General features: G+C 40.7%; 1 protein-coding gene across 1 annotated transcript in view; it reads left to right on the forward strand.

The window, feature by feature from the left end:
- The window catches only part of CLASP1 (cytoplasmic linker associated protein 1), a 166,749-nt gene that overhangs the window by 138,329 nt on the left and 9,004 nt on the right, over positions 1-19,416 (forward strand). Inside the window, exons 34-37 of the mRNA XM_077784947.1 lie at positions 6,683-6,833; positions 7,466-7,712; positions 8,463-8,656; positions 10,302-10,430. Of these exons, the coding sequence (XP_077641073.1) occupies positions 6,683-6,833; positions 7,466-7,712; positions 8,463-8,656; positions 10,302-10,430 (721 nt within the window). The remainder of the gene's footprint in view (positions 1-6,682; positions 6,834-7,465; positions 7,713-8,462; positions 8,657-10,301; positions 10,431-19,416) is intronic.

Raw genomic sequence — 19,416 nt, forward strand, 5'->3', positions numbered from 1 at the left:
TGTACTTTTTTGTGGTGAGTGCCCTCTGAGCTGTGACAGTATCTGCAGATTTTTGCCATTTGTAGAAGAGGCAGTGGCAAGTACTGCAAATCAGGGGCAGTAGCTTCTGAAGCTCTGCTGGCCTGCATACTTCTTGAAAATGTCTTGTATAGCACGGTTTGGGCATGGTCCTGACTTAAAGGGAGAATTTAGCTCTGGTTGTCCTTTCAGAGAAGAGGCTTGGAAAGATGTGCTGACAGATTGTGGTAAGTAGGGTGTGCTGCAGTATTGCATTCTTTGGTGTAGGTGCTTCAGTGTCATGTTTCCATTTCAAATGCTTGATGTTTGCTATTCAGGCTTGCTGTGAAATGTCACTTTTCTCTCTACAAACTCAGAACATAAGCATGCCCAGGTCATTCTGATAGCAGTGTAAAAAGATAAAGATTCCCAGTTTCTTCGTGTAGCTCTCCTCCAAAAGTAGTCTTTACATTTTTATGGGACCTACTGCCAAAGGTCTGTAGTCAGGTTGTGTATTCCTATTGCCTCCTGGGGTGCTCTGTGTGCAGGCCCTGCTTACCTTGTCCCTGCCCATGTCTTGTACAGGCAGCCTGAGTGTAGTCAGTGGAAGGATCTCCAGTTCTTAATGCCAGCTTTGGTTTTGAAGATTATGCTTTCCTTGTATTTTTTCGTTGTTTCACAGATTGGAGGCAATTGCAAGAGCATACATGTCTCTGGAGCTGGGATGTGTGTAGAAAGGATGATTGGGTCCTGTAGAAATATGAAAATGCTGCTAAGCATAGCTGTTCTCCCATATTACTAATGGTTTGTGGGCAATATCCTCAACATTAGTCAGCAAGGTTTCCTTGATACAGATATACTGTATTATGTATGTATTCCAGGTGACTGATTTTTTTGGGAGTTGTGTGTTTGTGTATTTATGTGTACATGTATTTGGGCTCTGTGAATAGATTTTGTATGTTTTGGTTGAAGTGGACTCTGCAAGCAGCTGATTTACCTATCCAGATGATAACATCTGCTTAAGTATCCCCTAAAGTCTTAGGAGGGTAGCATGCTTCAGGGTCTTGGAAAGAGTCCTTTCTCCTGCCTTCATTTGCTCCCTCCAGTTCTGCTTCATGGTCACTATAACACGTCCACTACATCTGTGAGTTACTTCTGCATTTGTATCTGATTTTCTTTTTCCTTAACAGTTTTAGTTTTTGGTGAGAGGAGTTGTGGAAGAGAGATGTGCTTTCTCAAAAAGAAAACAGGGAAGAGCATTTGAGAAGACTGAATATAAGGAAAAAAACACCAGGCTTCAGGCTGGAAGAGAAGGATGTTTCCTAGGCAAAGCACAGATAAATGGCTTGGGTTTGCATAGGACAGAGAACTCTTCTGAGATTTAATAAATTATGTTGTAGTACAAAACAGCAAATGCTACATCCTTCGGTGTTAGAATACTATTCTGAATGGTAAATCAACTTCTGCAAACTTAAATGTTACATTCAGGTTTGGAACTTCACATACTAGAATTTTGTAGGAGTAATTGAATGAATACATTTGGAATGAGTTTCTGCTATTATTATAGCCCAGAAGCTTGTGCTTAGTTTTTATTATTAAAAACAAAAATATCAAAATCACCCAAAATTAAAAACAAACAAACAAACATTTAGTTCTTCAAAGATGTTTAGAGAAATGCATCAGAATAAAAGGTTAACAATTGTATCTGGCTATATAAGTTTACATATTTGCTTTTTCACTGATAATAAAACATAACATTAAAAACAATTTGATTGACACTTTCAGTATTGAGTTGAGCAAGCAAAGGCATGGAAACAGAATTAAAATAAGCCACTTACTTTATACAATAAGGACAAGCCTGCATTGTTTGGTGGCCTGTGTTCAGATAGGTGATACCTGAGCTGTGAGACTTCTGATCAGCAGTGTGGGAGTCTGGAGTATTTCCTTGATAAAACTGGCATGTAATAGCTGTGGGATTTGACTGCTGGTTAATGAGTGAAATTCTTGACACTGCTCTTCAGCATAGGTTTTTTTAACTGGCTCTGCTGCTGTTTGCACTGGAGCCATTCTTGACTTGTCGCTTCTCATGTGAAAGTATCTTTCACTTGCATATGTACAAATACAACTATCCAAGACAATGTGCTGAAATGTAATAGAAACAAAGTAGTGCTGTGAATACTCCACCACCTCAAGCATCTGTTCTCATTTGGAAGGTGATTTTGAAAATGCATGTACTTGAATAGGAAAAGTACAAAAGCAGAGGTTGGACAAACTGACACAGGAATGGATGTCTTTACCCAAAGGCACAGGAATATGCAATAACTTAAAGGGGCCTGTGAAAGTTTAAGGAGCAATCTGAATCAACTCAGAGGCTGGTTTCACCCAGTCTTTCCAGCTTTGTCTGCTAAGACCTGGGCCAGGTCCCCATGATACATTTATGCTCCAGACTGACTTGATGCATATTTAGGTTCAGTTTGAATCTGGTGAAATAGGATCAGATTTTAAGCCCTGCAAAGGTTTTCTGATTGTGTAGGCCTGACTGCAGGCTTATATAGAGGCACCAGGAGACAAACTTTACAAGGTACCTTGAGGTGTCTAATAAAAAAATGAATTCAAATTTTTCTTTCTTCCAGGGAAATCCTGTTGCTTAGAAACATCTGCTTAGAGCTGGAATACACGTGTGGCCAGGGACTGTTTGCGTAGAACATTATGAATTGAGTTGTTTATAGAGGCTATATCCATTTGTAAAAACTCCTGGTTAGTACAAGCAGGGACTGGATTTTTTGTGAATCATATTATATTAGGAATAAAAATGGAAATGAACAATAAAGACCAAAACAAAGACTTGTGAGGCGCAATGGAGTATTCTTGTTTAATTTTGTTTCTATTAATTTTTTTCTCTCTCCAAGGCAGCATGACAGCACTAAGCCACTCAGATTATAGTTTCTTTTTTTTTTCCCTCCCTCTCCTTTCTCTGTTTTTCTCTCTTTTGTTTCTCCTCTGGTCACGGCAGTCGGCTCTGGGGTTGGAGTGCAGATGGGCTTTCGAAGCACCCCCCTCCCCTTTCTCAGCCTAACTCCATCCCCACTGCTCCTTCCCACAAGACTTTCAGACGCTCTTACTCTCCCAGGTAACAAGCTACCTGTTAAACCAACTTGTCTGAGGTGTCACAGTATTATTTACCTTCCACACAACGGGATTTGTTCAGATGTGGGGCTTGCAGTGGCTTTGGCTGGAAAAGGAAAAGAGATTATGATAGTTTTCAGAGAGCAGGGGTGATGGGCAGCCACTTGCTCGCTGCTTGGGGAAGATGCAGCATGCAAGTGGGGATAAAAAAAAGTGGATTTTTCCAGACTCTTGCACCCATTCAAGAAGATGGCAGGGAAGATACTTCACAGTCAGTTTCTAATGCAGAACACAGTTGCTGAGCACTTTTGGCAGGCGCTGGTTGTATCACAATACTGGGGCAGGATCTTTCAATTTGGCTGCACTGTGAATGTGGCACCAGAGGACCTCCAGATGGACACATACAGTCACTCAGGAGTGACTTCACATAGAACTTTGCTTGTGTGTTGTAATTTTGAATAATCTTGGAAATTTGTAGTATTGAAATTAAAATTGTCCTTACCACAAGATTTTGAATTTATCAGTCGCAATTTCGACATCTATTCCTCCTCCTGTGCCCTCACATTTTGGTCCAGTCTGCATACAGCTCTTGGATCAATATGGTGGACTAAAGCTGTATGCTGGTTTTAAGAAAAAAACCCAACCTGAATACAAATTTAATTTGTCAGATCTCTGTTAAATTCCTTGGAGTTTTTAAAGTTTAAACCGTGACAACAAACCATCTGTAAATTTGGTTTCTTCTGACTTAGATATGTCTATTACCTGGGGAAGGGCTACATATAGTCTTTCCTTAAAGCAAAAGGTCCTAATGAAAAACTATTGAAAGAAAAGCAAAGAAGTTTTTCTTTGAAGGCTCAAAATTTGAGAACCTGTGACATCTGAGAGAGAAAGTAGAATGCAGTGGTAGGTACCTCTGTGAATAACTGCAGAAGTAAAAACTTTAAATGAATGTTCTGACTCTGCTAGGACACTGTGGAAATATCTGTGGAGGGGGATCCATGTTGATTTTTGAAATAAAACTAGTTGAGAGTGTTTTTTCTGTCTTCTTTTATCTGACACCAGATAATAAGGTTTGGAATAATGTAACATATATTTCAGCCCAGAGCCTGAAAGTGCAAAGATGAGAGTTACTGTGTACTGCTTGAAGACACTAAACTGTGAACTACTTACACATAGTTTGGATTGGAAACTGAATAACAATTTATGGAAGTAAAATGTATTTCATGCCAGACTGGAAAACGACCAAATTGTATCTTTATAAACTTACAGACAGCTGCATTGGTTTTGTGCAGCAGATGGAAAATAATGTTGTGACATCCCTAAACACCGCTCATCTCTACTCACTTCTTATTCATCCTGTGCTTTTCCTCTAGTTTTCTGCATGGGTCATAATTTCTTTTCCCTTTTGTGCTTTTTTTTTTCCTGAAAGGTGAGTGTAGTTCCATTTTACTTTTATTCCCCCCATTGTGTTGTCTGTGAAGTATTCTGGTGCACATACTGTCAGTAGAGACGTGTGTTCACATTGTAGAATTTTCATTCATGTAGAGCACAGCCATAATGTGACCTCCTACACAGGCTTACTCCTGACATATGAAATTACTGGATTCTTTAGATTTTTATTAAAATGTGGGTTTGTGCTTTGACAAATGTATCAGATTGGTGGCTCTGAGAAATTACGTTAGTCCTTTAGCACTGAAGAGTCTGTATCTCATTGTTCTTTGGTAACACTGTAGGGCAAAATTTATCCCTGAGGAAAGAAGTGATGACTTCAGCAGATTTATTGTCAGTATTACATTTGTGATTATTTCTTGGTTTTTCTGCCATGGATTTAATTGTGTAACCTTTGGTAAGTCATGTCATCTCTTGGTGTGAAAACACAGGTACAGTCACTTGTATACCTTTTCAAATGGTGGTTTCATTGCCCACTTCAAAGTTGTGTGAAAGAACCCTTCAAGATCTGTGAATTAAATGTGCTTGAGCTCAAAACATATATTTTTGAGATTGTATGAAACAAAGATTTTCCTATTCCTGACTGGTACTTAAACTGCCTTGCCTTCTGTCTGGAAAGCCATCACAGTACATTGCTGTTGTTCAGCTGTCTGAAAAGCCTTAAATATGTCAACTTCTGTAGGTTTATGAACAGCTTTTGTTTCCTGATCTTGGTCTGTTAAATGATTTCTCATTCTCCCCGGTCTGCCAGACACTGTTTGGGGAATTGTTCTTTGGTTACTTTGCCAAAATACATAGTGCTGATGCTTGTGTGAGTGTAGTGCGAACATGTTGCTTGGGAGCCAGGGATTATGGCTATTTTCAGTGTGTTAATCCCAAAGGTATTGGGCAGCCCATCTTATCCTCTGTCTGAAGTTCCCAAGTTTCTTCCAGGAAAAAAGCTGTGGTTCTAGATATTTAATAGATATTGAATATCCTCCGTTTGGTTCCATTGAAAATAACAGCTGTGTACCCAGAATTCAGAAGGGATTTTTGTGTTTGTTTGTTTGGGTTTTTCCCCCACCCACCTCATAGGGAATCTTTCTTTTGTGGGAAAGGAACACAACTCAGTTCAGCCATGTGCCTCCAAGCCCATCCTGTCATTCTTTCCAAAATGTTATGAAATAGTAATTCACCACTGCAGTGAGCCACTTCTTGCCATTTATTGACAAACAACTTGATGTAAATGTCTGATTCAGTCTGTTTGCTTCTGGCTCTACTGAGATCTGAGACTCTGCCAGAAATTGTTCTGTCTTGCTGGATTTATTAATTTAGTGATTGTCGTGCAAACTCAACTTCTCCTAGATAGAGCAAAGCCCTGCCAATAATGCTTTTTTTATTTTCTCAAAGATTGTAGGAACTTCTCTTTAGCCAGATCTTTTAATGTCATCTGCCCTTCCATGTAAGGCATTTTATCATGGGACCTAATTTTAGATATAACTCCTCAAGGAATCCCAAAACTTGGCTGAGAAATTACTGAGGAACTTATAAAGTGCAAGAAAGTGTCAGGTTTGAGTGAGAGAATTCCCAAACTTAGGCCAAATAATGAAATGCTGTTTTTATCAAGGCACTGTGTGAGTAAGTTAGGTTTTACTACTTTATAAATTAAAATGGTCCATGTTAGACTAAGGTTTATGTCAAGTTACATTTTCCTTTCCGTTTAAATCTGTCATAGTTTCGTATATTATTAAACTTAAATTTCACTGATTTCATTTCCACCAGCTGTCATAGCCATTTGAGTTCTTCTAGTGATTAGTACTATTTTCCTTTTTAAATTACACCATTGCCACACTGGAAATAGGGTTTTTTGGTTTACAGAAGGTAGCACACTTTCTGAATGTAAGAGACAGTGGACCTGTTTTCCCTTCACTTACAGCAATGCGTTCTCCTTGTTTTAGCCCCATTTGAGGGGAAGCTCAGACCTGAATTCTGCTTTGATTCCATCCATGTTGTGTTGCAAGTCACTGTTAGAAAGGGTACTCCAAACCATATGTCTCCAGCTTGTTTTTGTTGACAGTCAGAAGAGGATTCCAGTTTCATTTGTAACATTTCATGTACGTTTGGTCTTTAGTATGCTGGATTATGACACGGAGAACCTAAACTCTGATGAAATCTACAGCTCTCTTCGTGGAGTCACAGAAGCGATAGAGAAATTTAGTTTCCGTAGTCAAGAGGATCTGAATGAGCCAATCAAACGTGATGGAAAGAAGGACTGTGACATTGTAAGTATTCAGTTGTTTACTGTCCCCTGAGAGCTGAAATTTTAAAACATTGTGATCAAACCTGTCTTTGGATTGGTAGTGTACAAAATCCAGTTATTCCTGCTGTATTCTTACAGGCATTGTCCTCTTCTTGGTTGTTAACTTCTTATGCCTTAATTATGGGCTTTCAGTGACTGTTTCCCTTGGCTCCCTTTAAACTCTGGCCTCCTGTGGAATGTGCTCACAGGGATTCTGTGTGAGTGCCACAAAGGATGGAAAAAGTGCTAGTGTTCCTCAGGCTCAGCATGGCTCAGTGATGCATGCAGTGTGTGTAGTCAGGTCTGTAATGGGAAATGTTCATTCTTAAAATGGATGGTTTCTCTCACAGGCTTAGGACCTGTGATTACTCCAAGTACACAGCTCATACAGCATCTTGTGATGCAAGACTGGTTACAGAAACTGTGGTTGTGAGATTTTTGAGCAGGTGTAGTTGTGTGAAAGAAAAAGGTAGTAATCAAAGTTTTATGTAAGTATTGCGTATAAATAATTAATGTAAATGTGTGCCTTTTCTAATTGGTGGTTGAGCTCCAGAACTGCTACAGTTTCTAGAGAATTTTGAACATACCTTTTCTCCCTCTGTTCGATTCCCCTAGGTGTCTCGAGATGGTGGCCTTGCTCTCCCTAGTGGTGATGGCCGTGGCAGCAGTGACATTGTGGAAGGCGGAAGGATGGCTCTGGATAACAAAACCTCCCTCCTGAACACCCAGCCTCCCCGCGCCTTTTCAGGGCCCCGTGCTCGGGAATACAACCCCTATCCTTATGCTGACACCATCAACACTTATGACAAGACTGCCCTGAAGGAAGCAGTGTTTGATGATGACATGGATCAGCTTCGGGATGGTTTGTATCAGCTCACCTCGTAACACTGCAGGCAGCTCGCTGCCTCTCCAGTGTATCTGTGTGGGGACAGCACCCTCAGATACATGCCTGCCTGTGCATGTGTTGTGTATTACACTGCATCTGAGTTGAGGCTTGGTATGAAATACCCTTTTTTCTCATGTCACAGCAGAACCTCATCTGTGACTATTGAGAAAAAATGTTATACTGTGGTTTTGGTTCATTTGCCTGGGGTTTCCAGCAAACTACTCCCTTAAGCATCCATATCCATCTGTAGGGACACTGCTTTGGGACCTTCCCCTCCTCTTGGCTGAAACACCTCACTCAACAGCTTGTTGTTATTGAGTGACTTCATTTAAGTGCAGCTACACATCAGCTTTATTCTTTTGCAGTACACTGATGAGTCACTGTACTTTAATCTAAAGGTCATACATGTGACCATTGGTTTTGGGTGTGTATGTCTGGGAAAAACCACGGCAGTTCTCATCTTGTAGAAGTAATTGTTGGAACTGGAAGAAATCCAGGTGTCATCTCTTCCTGGTTCGTTAGAAGCCCTGTGCAGATGCATGAGCCATGCTATGAACTCAGGTCAAATTATGGACTGGTCTGATTCTGTTGCCTGCTTGACTAAGACCATCTGATGCATTTTTGGGGGGCCCCTTGTTACATGAACCTTGTTCTGTAGAGGGTGAGCAATTTGGCACTTTGATCTTTTCTCCATTTCTCCAAATGATTTGCTGCCATTTGTCCTAGAAGTACCCATTGACCATTCGGATTTGGTGGCTGATCTTCTGAAAGAGCTCTCCAACCACAACGAGCGGGTGGAGGAGCGCAAAGGAGCTCTCCTGGAGTTGCTAAAGATTACAAGGGAAGATAATCTTGGAGTTTGGGAGGAGCATTTCAAAACCATTCTGCTCTTGCTGCTGGAAACGCTTGGAGACAAAGATGTGAGCTGTAGATTTTGTCTTAACTCTCCTGTACATTGCTTCATCTTGGGTAATGATTCCTACACACTAGTTTAAATGAAACCTACCACTCATCAGTGATACTGCACTGCTCATTTTTTCTTTTGAAGGTCGACAACTCTGCTTTAGTTTTCACTCTGTTCAGTGATGAGTTTTAAGTTACACCAAAATGTTCCAGTCTTTCCCCCTCCCTCCTTAGAGTGCTACTAATAAATAGCTAGGAAATTGAAATAGAATCAGAAAAGAAGTTCTAGTCTAGTAAAAAATTGTCAGCACTTCAGTTATTCTCTTCTGAGTTAGGATGAAGTTACAAGCTCTTAGCTATATTATACCCACTCCCAGCAAGGAGAATAAAGGCATTCTAGAATATTTTTTTTTTCCCCTGAGTGGTTTAAAGACCCATGGTATTAGATCTCATGGGATGAGTCTCTGTCTCTTGTAAAAATGTCATCAAGAACACATGGCTTTTATAGGGGATCTTGTTTTGAAATGTTAAAAAAACTGTGTTATTATCACAGCTTTATGTTTGGTAGTTGATCAAAGGGGTAATTTACAGGCTAGGCTTTTTTCGATTTGGGGATATTTCTTCAGCAGCTCAGTGATACTTGGTGGGGCTCAACACCCCACTGCACCTTCACAGCAGAGCCATGCTCCATCTGAATGTTACAGAATTGAGGCTTCAAAGCACTCATAGTTCTTTTTTTTTTTGTTTCATTTGATTCAAAAATCTGTTGTATTTCTTATACTCCTTGTGAAATATATGTCAGTGCTCTCAGAAATGTTAATTCTGAAGCAGAGCAGGTGGCTGACATTTTCTCAGTCATTGTTCTTAGTTTAAGCATGAACTGCTGTAGTTCTTCATGCTTAATGATAGCACCATCACACAAGTATCAAAAGGTCTGGCGACTTTATCTTAAGTACATGTGAATTGTGCTACTGTATGAATTTTGCAGATTAATAACAAAGCACATATTTTAAAGGCTGAAGAGAATGAAATAAAGTATGTATTCCTCTGCTGAAATAATGACATCTATTTGGAGTAGCCACAGGTCAAAAATTTAATGTATGTTATGAAATTGAAACAGATGTTATAAATCCCTTCTGCTCATGATCTTTTGATATGAAGGATGAAGACATAGGTCAGTGTTGACTACAATGTTGAAAGTAATTTCCATAGGAGTTACAGGAAGAGTCAGTTTTACTGCTTTAGTACATGAAAAACAGCTTTGTGCCATGGATGGAGCCCTGTTTGATATCTGCCAAGCTGAGCAAAAGAGGAAAGGCAAAACATACATGCTCTAACCTTCTTTGTAAATTCATGTAATGTACATGTCTTCCTGTGAGTACAAATTTTTACTTAATTGCCAAAAGAATATGGATTTTAGGAAAGTAGTCATTCTGATTCTTGTTTATGTGAGAACAGTCATTTTATGTGGCTTTTTGTGCAAGAGCAAGCAAGGAGCCCAATTCTGAATTTTGTTACATTGATTCCACTGCTCACTCCACTGGAGCTGGTGGCCTAGGGAGCTATGCAAATTTCTGATGAGCCATGAGAATTCACTTCAACTACAATTTTGAGAAGTGACTCTTTCTAATCTTTTTCTAATGTCTGTTTTTCCTGACACAGCATTCGATCAGAGCCCTGGCGCTGCGAGTCCTCAGGGAGATCCTGCGGAACCAGCCGGCGAGGTTTAAGAACTACGCGGAGCTGACTATCATGAAAACACTGGAAGCACATAAGGATTCCCACAAGGAGGTGAGTGAGCTTTCAGCTACTGGAAAAGCAATATGGACCTGCTGAAGAAATGTGGGACCTGTGAGACATAGCAGGCAAACGTGTTGAACCATCTTGACAGTGGAGCAAATCAGTATGAAGTATGAAGAGACAGGATTTTTACATGCTGAAACAGTGAGGAAAAAAGTGGAGACTGTCAGAGTTATTTATGTGGACTTGGAGCTGTCTGGAGTGGTATGCCACTGTTAAGTTCCCAGGATTTTCCTGCTCATTCTGGGAGAGGTTGAGAACTGTAGGAAAAAAGAGCACATTTAATTACTTTTTAGAGCATGCTGGGGCACTGTGCTGCCTCTGTGTGTACAGGTAAGAATACAAAATGTACTGGAGAACACAAAGGCTATGTTTCACACAGAATTGTGTGTGAAAACTGAATGGTGAAATTGGGCTGTGCTGGAAAATTTGGAACTGGTGAATAGCAGGAGAAAATGGACAAAGAGGCCATATTGCAGTGGCAGAGGAAGAAGCAAAGGGGAGGGCAAATTGCATTTGCCTTTTTGTGAGAGAATTTGTATACAAAACTGAAAGTATTCTGAAGGAAAGTAACAATAAAGGGACATGATAACATTTTAAGTAGATCAATTCAAGTTACATTTAAAGTTAATCTTTGTAGATTGATTTCCAAGTTGGATCTTTTAATCTACCTCGTGCATGTTGGAAGTTTGAATTAAACCTTCTGGAAAGTGCTACCAGAATTTCCCTATCAGTCTGTGAGGGTTTTGTAACAAAGTCCTTGGTTTGAAATCTAAGACATTTTTTCTTTACAACAGGATTATTCTAAATTAGCCATTTTAGGCATCTCTGAAGATATCTGGCCATGAAAAGATTATTAAAATAGACCAGGCTGCTCCAGAGCATTGGATGACTGACACAAGATTATTTTAACTATGGGTAGCAGAAACTGTACTGTTTGAAAATCAAAACAGCCAAACAAAACACACTCTCAGGGAAAGAAAATAACAGTCAGGATTTCTCTAAAATGCAGAAGTAGAATATGTTTAATGTTTTGGTGAATGAGGGCTGCCCTACTCTGCCTACCTTCCTCTTCTTGATTTTGAGCCTTTGCACCTCTGTCTTTTTCAGTTCAGAGTAGTAAGAAGCAGTTGTAAATTGATTTTCTGATAAAGGAGTCAGACAAAACATTATGTTCTGAAGGAGTGCCTTTTATTGGCAAGTTTTCCTGCTTGCATGCTTCTCAGCTCACCTTGACTCAGTGCCCTTTGTATTTTCTGTCTGAGAATCCTCTAGAACTAACATTTCTAGCAGAGCCTTTCCAGATTGCCCCTGGCATTTTTTTAAATGCCCCTCAGAATTTACTGTTCTTGTGGGACTGGTGGGTTTTACAGAAATCAAGACTGATGTTGAAAACACCATGCTTTATGCCTCTGTATTCTTGTGGTGTGGAAAGGTTCTTTGGGATTTTCATGAGGTGCCTTCCAGGGAAAAACAGGGAAAGATAAACTCAAACCAGGAATGAGAGATGGGAGTTCTGGCCCTTCTTTATAGAATAATTGAGCTGTGCTGTGCTCAGCAAGTAGCTGCTATGCTGCACATAGTGTGGCTTTGATTTGCCATGGTTTTCCAAGCAGCTTCATAATGAGACCTCAGCTGCTGCAGTGGGACCTTTAGGTGACATCTGTCACAGCAGGACACTGCAGGTATGTCATCCTTGCGTGTGCAGATCTGTATGAAGTGGGGGCACTGGTTCTGGATTTTTCACTCTGTGTATGAGTATTTTCTGATCCCTGTGTAAATGAGGCTCTCAGAACCATGATGCAGGCCAGGAAAGGTATCATGTGTCTGTCAGTAGTTTGAGGATATCAGCATTCCTGAAGTTAAGAAAGGTACCTGCACTTGAGTGTCCACATGAGCTAGGCTAAATATATACCTGGGAATATGCTCAAAGTAGTTTTACCTGTAGTTGGGACTTGCTGATTCAGTTAAGTCTGTGAAAAATTAACTGAGAGATCATTTGGGCATGGCTCAGTTGGTCAAACTCATAGCCTAGAGCCAGGAGGTCACAAATTGCCTTCCCGTGGTGGCCCTCCAGCTCGCTCCCACTGCTGACTTGGGGCACTGCTCTCTCCAGGAGGGGAAGAGGAGCTGCTCTTTGACTGGATCCCACTGAGCAGGAGATTAAATGAGGATTCACCAGTTTGTGAGTGAAGGGCCCTTTCAAAGGATAGCTGAAGAGGAAAAGGAAATTCTGAGCAGTCTGTTCTACAGCTTTCTTTCTCACTATATCACAGCAGTGTTAAAGGGAGTGGTGCATTGTCCTTAAACTACATAAAATCAAATCTTCCTCTAGACTGTAAGAACTATTTCAAGAAAAGCTGGTATATAATTTAGTTGGGAAAGGATTAATCTTTGTGTCAGTGATGTCCTGATGACACTCCAGTTTGTTATGTTTATGGACTGCTTCTGCCTTGTAGCAGAAGACAGAAGTGATCTTTGGTTATGATTTGACAATTTGGTGTCTCAACAGGCTGTGTAAGTTAGGAGAAAATGTCTATTTTGAGCAGCTGTATCTGTTTCAGTCTCTTTTACCTGAATTTCTCCTTCAGTGCAGGGACTACTAATTGCTCCCAGCTACTTCTCATGTTTTCAATTATATGTGACCCACAGAGACTCAATCTAAAGTGACCAAGCAAAGGGAACTGTTAAGGTTGGGTACTGTATCCAAGAAGTCATAGTAAGAAGCAGTTCTTTGGAAATCAGGAAGGTTTGTTTGTCTACACAAATTCCAGTATTGCTGTTGTTCAGCATCACCAGGAGACATAAAATGTCAAAAACAACTTATTCACCAACCAGCAAATATCACCCCCTCACCCAGCTGAGTGCTGATATCTAGTTAAAGTTTCTTTTCTTTTTTAAACAAGAAAGATCTGTGACTTTATTCCAGATTACATAGTTGGAAGTATCAAAGCAGTGGTAGCATAGTTGGATATTTTGGGATGCCTGGATAATTGGCTGTTTTTTCAAGGCCAAGCAGAAGTCTTCAGACAGTTGGGTCTTTGCCATGGCTAAAAGTCGTCTGCCTTCTATTGCTGGAGGCAAGGTCTGTGATTAGCAGAGCAGCACAGGTGAGAGCACCACATTCCCCCCAGGGATACAGGAGAGGAAAAGTTGGTGCATGGAGTTGGAGCTGAGTCACACCTTGTTGTGTGTACAAATGCAGGAGATTGGCAAAGCACAGACCTCAGCAGCAGGTCAAAATTAATGTAACCCTAGGCTACAGACTAGAGGGCTCTGGGTTGGGATTCATGTTTAGTTTGCATTTTTTAACTTTGTCCTGTTTTTATACTGTTTGTAGTACAACAGTCTATTCAATGCTGTTGATTTAATGGGGTGATGTGATGAGTCAAGCCTGCTTTGGTCATAACTGGAAACATTTAGGGGGGTTGACATGTAAATGCCTTTCACTTACTTTTGGAGCATTAGAACATAATTGAAGTTGTGGATGATATTAAATCTTGTTGATTTTTATCAATCTTTGTTTGTAGTTATTTGGAAGAGAACCATCTTTCTGTTGCCAATTAGTTAATATTAACTCATTTGTTCCAGTGTAGTTACTCACCCATAACTAAGGAGAGATGCTGCTTGCTGACCCAATACCACTGATAATGACATTGCTTCAGATTCATGCCAGCAAAGTGAGGATAATTTCTTATTATTGAGTATTTTAAAACACAAATAGTTTAATATATTGGAAATCAGCAGCAGAGTGAGAAATCATAGGATAGCTAATTCCCTGCTTCTCTGGCACAAGTCCTATAGACTTAACTGATGTCTGTTTTCTATGTGTAAGAAAAGGATCCTGTACTATATCTAATTTCTGTATTTTATGATATAGAAGGTCCATAAGCATAATTGGGATGCTTATTGTGCACTCTTTGTTGTAACCCTCTGAAAGAGACAGAAGAATAAATCAGTTACCCATTACCTGTAGGTAATTTTTATTATCTTGCTGAGGTGCTTTTAGACTGGCCTCTGACATTTATAAATTGTAACTGTCCTCTGATGATGGTATGAGCTGTGCAGGTTTCTGCAAAAAGAAAAGCGCTAAATGATCATAGTCTTGAAGATTAATTTTTATCTAGTCCACGCTGGAAGCTACCAAGTGCTGCAAGTGGGCAGTCACTGATGTTTCATAATACATGTTTATGTGCTTCTTCTTTTTCCCAGTACGTTTCAAATATTTAGTGCTCAGGAAAAGCAGTCTAATTTACTTAATCTCTGAGCACTTAAAAAAATCACACTTCTTAGCACTCCCCATTTCTGAGTCCACTTCCTGCTTTGAAACCAAGTCTGCAATTGTTTGTTCCTGTCTGAATTAGACTGTAAAGCCTTCAGGGATGGGAGTTTGCCTTACTAGGTACTGGTAAACCTCCATCCCCTCCAGCTTAGATTATACAGGCTTTAAGTAACCACCAGACACAGTAACTAGCAGTCCTGGCAAAGTACTCCAGCTTAAGGTCCTGTGGGAAGCTCTCATCCAGGTGCCTCAAGTGCTGCTTTGCTGAAATCTCTGCATGTTATACTGATGCCCTGTGTAGCCTATGAACCTGGCATGTTCTATCTTAGGGGAGTCAGGACATTTTTCTTTCCTTATTTTCCAGTACTTTATGTCTCTTTAAAGCAGAATTGAAACTAGAAAAACTCATAAGCTGGTTGTTGCAGCCATCAGGCAGCAAGCAACATGTCAATGCATGAAATGTAATAGCTGAGCAGAGGAAATTGAGTGGAAGAGATGGAGGCTGAGCTCTGGCTCAGAATAGGATCCTGTGTGGCTACAGTGCACTGTGAACCAGGTAAACCAGTGGGAATTGTCATCCAAAGTTTGTTCAGCAAATTTTATAGAACTTTGATGATTCCAGTATGCTTTTCTGTTTAAAGACAAGGCTCTGAGACAGGCCACTGTCTTGATCACACTCATACTACACATCAGCATATCCCCTCACACTGAAATCAAGGAGCAGCTCCCATGCATATTCCAGGGACTGCCTGACCTGTCCCTGCCTAACAAGAAGTTTACTCCTTGGTAGCATTAAGGAAGACATTGCTGGAGGTGAACAGCTTTCTGTGTGCTGCACTTTGCTGGCTTTGTGCATTTGAATATGGCTCCTTCCCTAAAGCAAACTGGGTGGAAGTATAAAAACTTCTATTTCGTGAGACTCGCTAGAAAGGTTCTTAATGCATCACAGATGCCTTTCAAGGAACCCTCCAGCACACAGAGCTTATGTTATGCCAGCAAAAGTCAGGCTGAATCTAGTCTCCAGTGTGTAGAGCATAAGGTAAGCCTTTAGAAAGGAGAAAAACCTGCTGCTTTAAGGCCAAGAGCTATCTCTTAGATCTGCATTCCAGGGCTACCTGCCCTGAGTTGAACGATGTCAAACTATCCAGTTCAAGGCATGGTTTGTTCTAAGCTTTTACTGGGAGGTAAAATCATGTTTGTGACATACCTTACATATAGCTGTGTGTCTGTGCTTTTAAAGAACTGCAGGCTCTCTGTAGTCTTGCTTCATTGCCACCCTTTTGAATCTGCTGCTTCCAGCTGCCATCATCATTTGATAGTTTTTCTACTTTTATTTTGTATCTCTGAGATTCCTAAGAAGAATTATATTAGATCAGACAAAAATCGTGCTTTGCTTGATACCCTACCTGACTCACTAGCAAGAAGCAAGCATACAGTGGATATACTTCCCCCTTCCAGCTGTCTTAAAGCCTTTCCGTGTGAATGGCTCTTCCTGCCACCCTGTGTGGGTTGGCTTTTTTCTTTCCTTTGGTTAACTTGTCTAACTTCTAATCCCCTTGTGACAGCAAGCTCCTCAGTCTGAGCACGTAGCAAACAGTGCCCTTTCATTTTCTTGGGCTTAAAGGATAGATGACATAGACACTACTTATTGGGGTGTCACTGTTAGTACGAGCCTTTCCTGTCACTTCTTGATGTGTATCTGTTGATCTTGCCTTCAAAACTGGGAGGAAGACCTGTTCCTTGATCCTGTTTATTCATTTCTCCCACTCCTTTTGAGGTTGTTTCACTCTGCTGGCCAGGTTAAAGCCCTGATTAAAAATGATACTTGATTCTTTGATACTGTAAGGTATGTACAATTTGCAAGGCACAAGTGTTGTGCCTCATGGCAAAATGTCTTTGCTAAACTCTATTACAATTGCATGTTTTTGTTGCCAAATGACCTGGCAGGTTGTGCATTTCGATAATGCACTTCCTTCTGTTTGGAAATGCTGCTGATTTCTCTGGCAGTGCCAGGTGGGCAGGACTCTGAGAGCCCCTCATGGGATCCAGAGTCTCTCTGGGTGGCTGAATGTTTTGTTTTGCCAAAGCCAGGAGGAAGGACAGGGCTGGTACTTGCATTGAAAATGGTGGCATTTGGCTTCCTGTGCCATCAGGGATGAGTTTTTCTCTTTGACTCACCCTGGTATTGTCCTACCCCTTCCTATGCCCTGTCACCTGCTGGTGCTTCCCCAGGGAGCCAGGAGCTGGTTACCTGCAGAGGCTCTCATCCAAACAGACATGTAAGCACATGCTGGAATCCAGTTGATGTCAGTGAGACATGAGCATGTTATTAAAGCTAATCACAGCTCAGGGGGTTTGCTGAAGTGTGCCTGAGATGCAGGCATTGTCTGCCAGATGTGCTCGTGGGAGCCTGGGAAGTCCTCCCTGGTGTTGTCACATTTACAAGCTCCTATTATGCTGGGTGTGTGTAATGCATCCTCCTGTGTTCAGGGGGGAGGGATGTGAAATAGCCAGCCACTGCCTAAATGTAGCCACATCCATGCTAGAATGAGGCAGCAGTGCTGAAAGCAGGACTGTTAGGGGCATAAATAATTTCTGTACCTTCACAACTTTCCTTGCTCACCTTTTGATGGGCAAAATATGTGTGACCTTTGTTGCTGTTGAACTCTTGCTTATTTTGTGAAAAATTACCACTGTATTTTAATGTTGCTTGTGCATGGAATTGATTTAATAGGCTTTTTGTCTCATGGACTTACTTCATACCTTCAGCTTAATAGACATAGTAAACTATGTGCAAACAGGATATGGAGCTGAAACCCAGAGAGAATATTCATTAAATTCTTCACCTACTGCTTTTTTTTTTTTAATGGTAGTGTGTTTGAGATCACAGGCTAGCCATAGGTTTATGCTAAAATACTGTTTTTTTTTTTTTAATCAAGTAGGATACCAAGAGGATATAAGGTTTAAAATTTTTTACAACTTTCTTTTAGTGTGTTGTGATATATGTGCAAGCTTTCTTTCTGAGGGTGTCTGAAAACACCTTCCCAACAGTGTTTGGCGTTGCTGCAGAACTAAATCCCAAGTGGCCTGTGTTCAAATAGTAATATTTGGGATTTTTTAGCTAGTGAATAGTTGAATTGATGGTAAAGTATCAGGGCCCTCTAAGTTCATGCTTTGTATCATTTGTGGAAAGCAAACATCAAAAACTGCAGTGCTTGGAAGTATATTCCTTTAGAGACCTTCTGGGAGCTCCTGGCGTAATCTTCTCCAGCAATGCCACCCTGTGCTATCAAAGCTTGGCATTAGGTTCCCTTAAGTACTTGGGTGTTTCTCTTCTTTCCCAACAAAATCACACAGTACTGGCTCCTAAGTTAGTACTAACTTATGTAGAAAAATACTAACTTTTATGCTTCTCATGTGGGAAAGCAAGCATTCTGTTCTGTATAGTTAATCATTCACAGATCTTTTGGGAAGAATTTTTTTTTTTTAAATATTGACCACATTGAGGATTGCCATTCATTTGGAATATGTTTTAATGTTATAATTAAATTCTGAGAAAGTCTTGAGGTAAATGGAGCACTTGGACAGCTTTCTTTCTATAAATACGGCACTGGTACAGAAGCAGTCCAAAATCTCAGGTTGCTTCACCATCCTGCCCATATCTTGCCTGCATGCAGTGTTTGTGCTGTGTGAAGTGTCTGAGATCACACTGACTGTTGGATCTGCCTAAGAGAATTCCAAAAGCCAAGTGGATGAGTTCTGCTGTTTCTTGGGAATTCAAGTGTTTTGTGCCATTCCTGTTCCAGGAAGGTAGCTCGCAGCATGAGTGGTAGATAAATGTTAGCAGCATGGATATGACTGTTGACTGGGAGTGAAGCAAGGTCTGTAGGTATAGATGATCCCTTCTGGTCACTACTAATTGCTGCTATCCTAAAAATCAATTAAACCTTGTGTTTGTAGTCCATGGACTAAGATAAGTTTCCAGCTATTCCTTGTTCATGAATTATCCAAAGTAGTTGCTTAAAATTAATGAAAACTCACCTTCTTTTGAGGCTTTGATAGAGCTACATCTGTCCATAGGTTGGCTTACTCAAATAGAAATCCCTGAGTTTAATGCCTTCACAGTGTGTGGGAGAGGAGAACAACACAAATTCAGCAGCCATGCTTCAGTCTAAGTGACAGGAGACCTGTGGTTTGATTTATGTGCTGTTTTGCAGATTGCCTGGGACAGATTTCTTAGTGCTGGGTTCAACGTATTGACTTCAGACAACCCCAGGTAGTTCAGTTTAGGAGGAGGTAGAGAACTGGTGCTGGGCACCTGAGCCTCCCACACGGCCAGGAAAGAGGGGTGCTTTAATGTTCCTGGGCTTAGTTAGGGACTGCCTGGGACTAGCTGGAGGATCCCAAACATGAGGATTTGTGAATGCTTCTTCTTAAAGTTGAGGTGTTGGATTCAAGTCTGCCCATGGGCATCTGTCTACTCAGGATTTACCCTCCCTTTAAAGTAAGCCCTGAGAAGAGGGTGATAAGAGAAGATGGGGAAAAGCATCCTCCATCTTTTGTAACAAGAACATGGGGAGCAAAGAGTGTTATTTGTGGCCAGGAAGAGGGCAGCCAAGAGGAAGCTTCATTTTGTTGTCTGGCAATTAGCACAGACACTTGAAAAAAGAAAACCTGCCTTCCCATCCTGTTCTT

The sequence above is a fragment of the Lonchura striata genome, chromosome 8 (assembly GCF_046129695.1).
Source record: "Lonchura striata isolate bLonStr1 chromosome 8, bLonStr1.mat, whole genome shotgun sequence".
Classification (NCBI taxonomy): domain Eukaryota; kingdom Metazoa; phylum Chordata; class Aves; order Passeriformes; family Estrildidae; genus Lonchura; species Lonchura striata.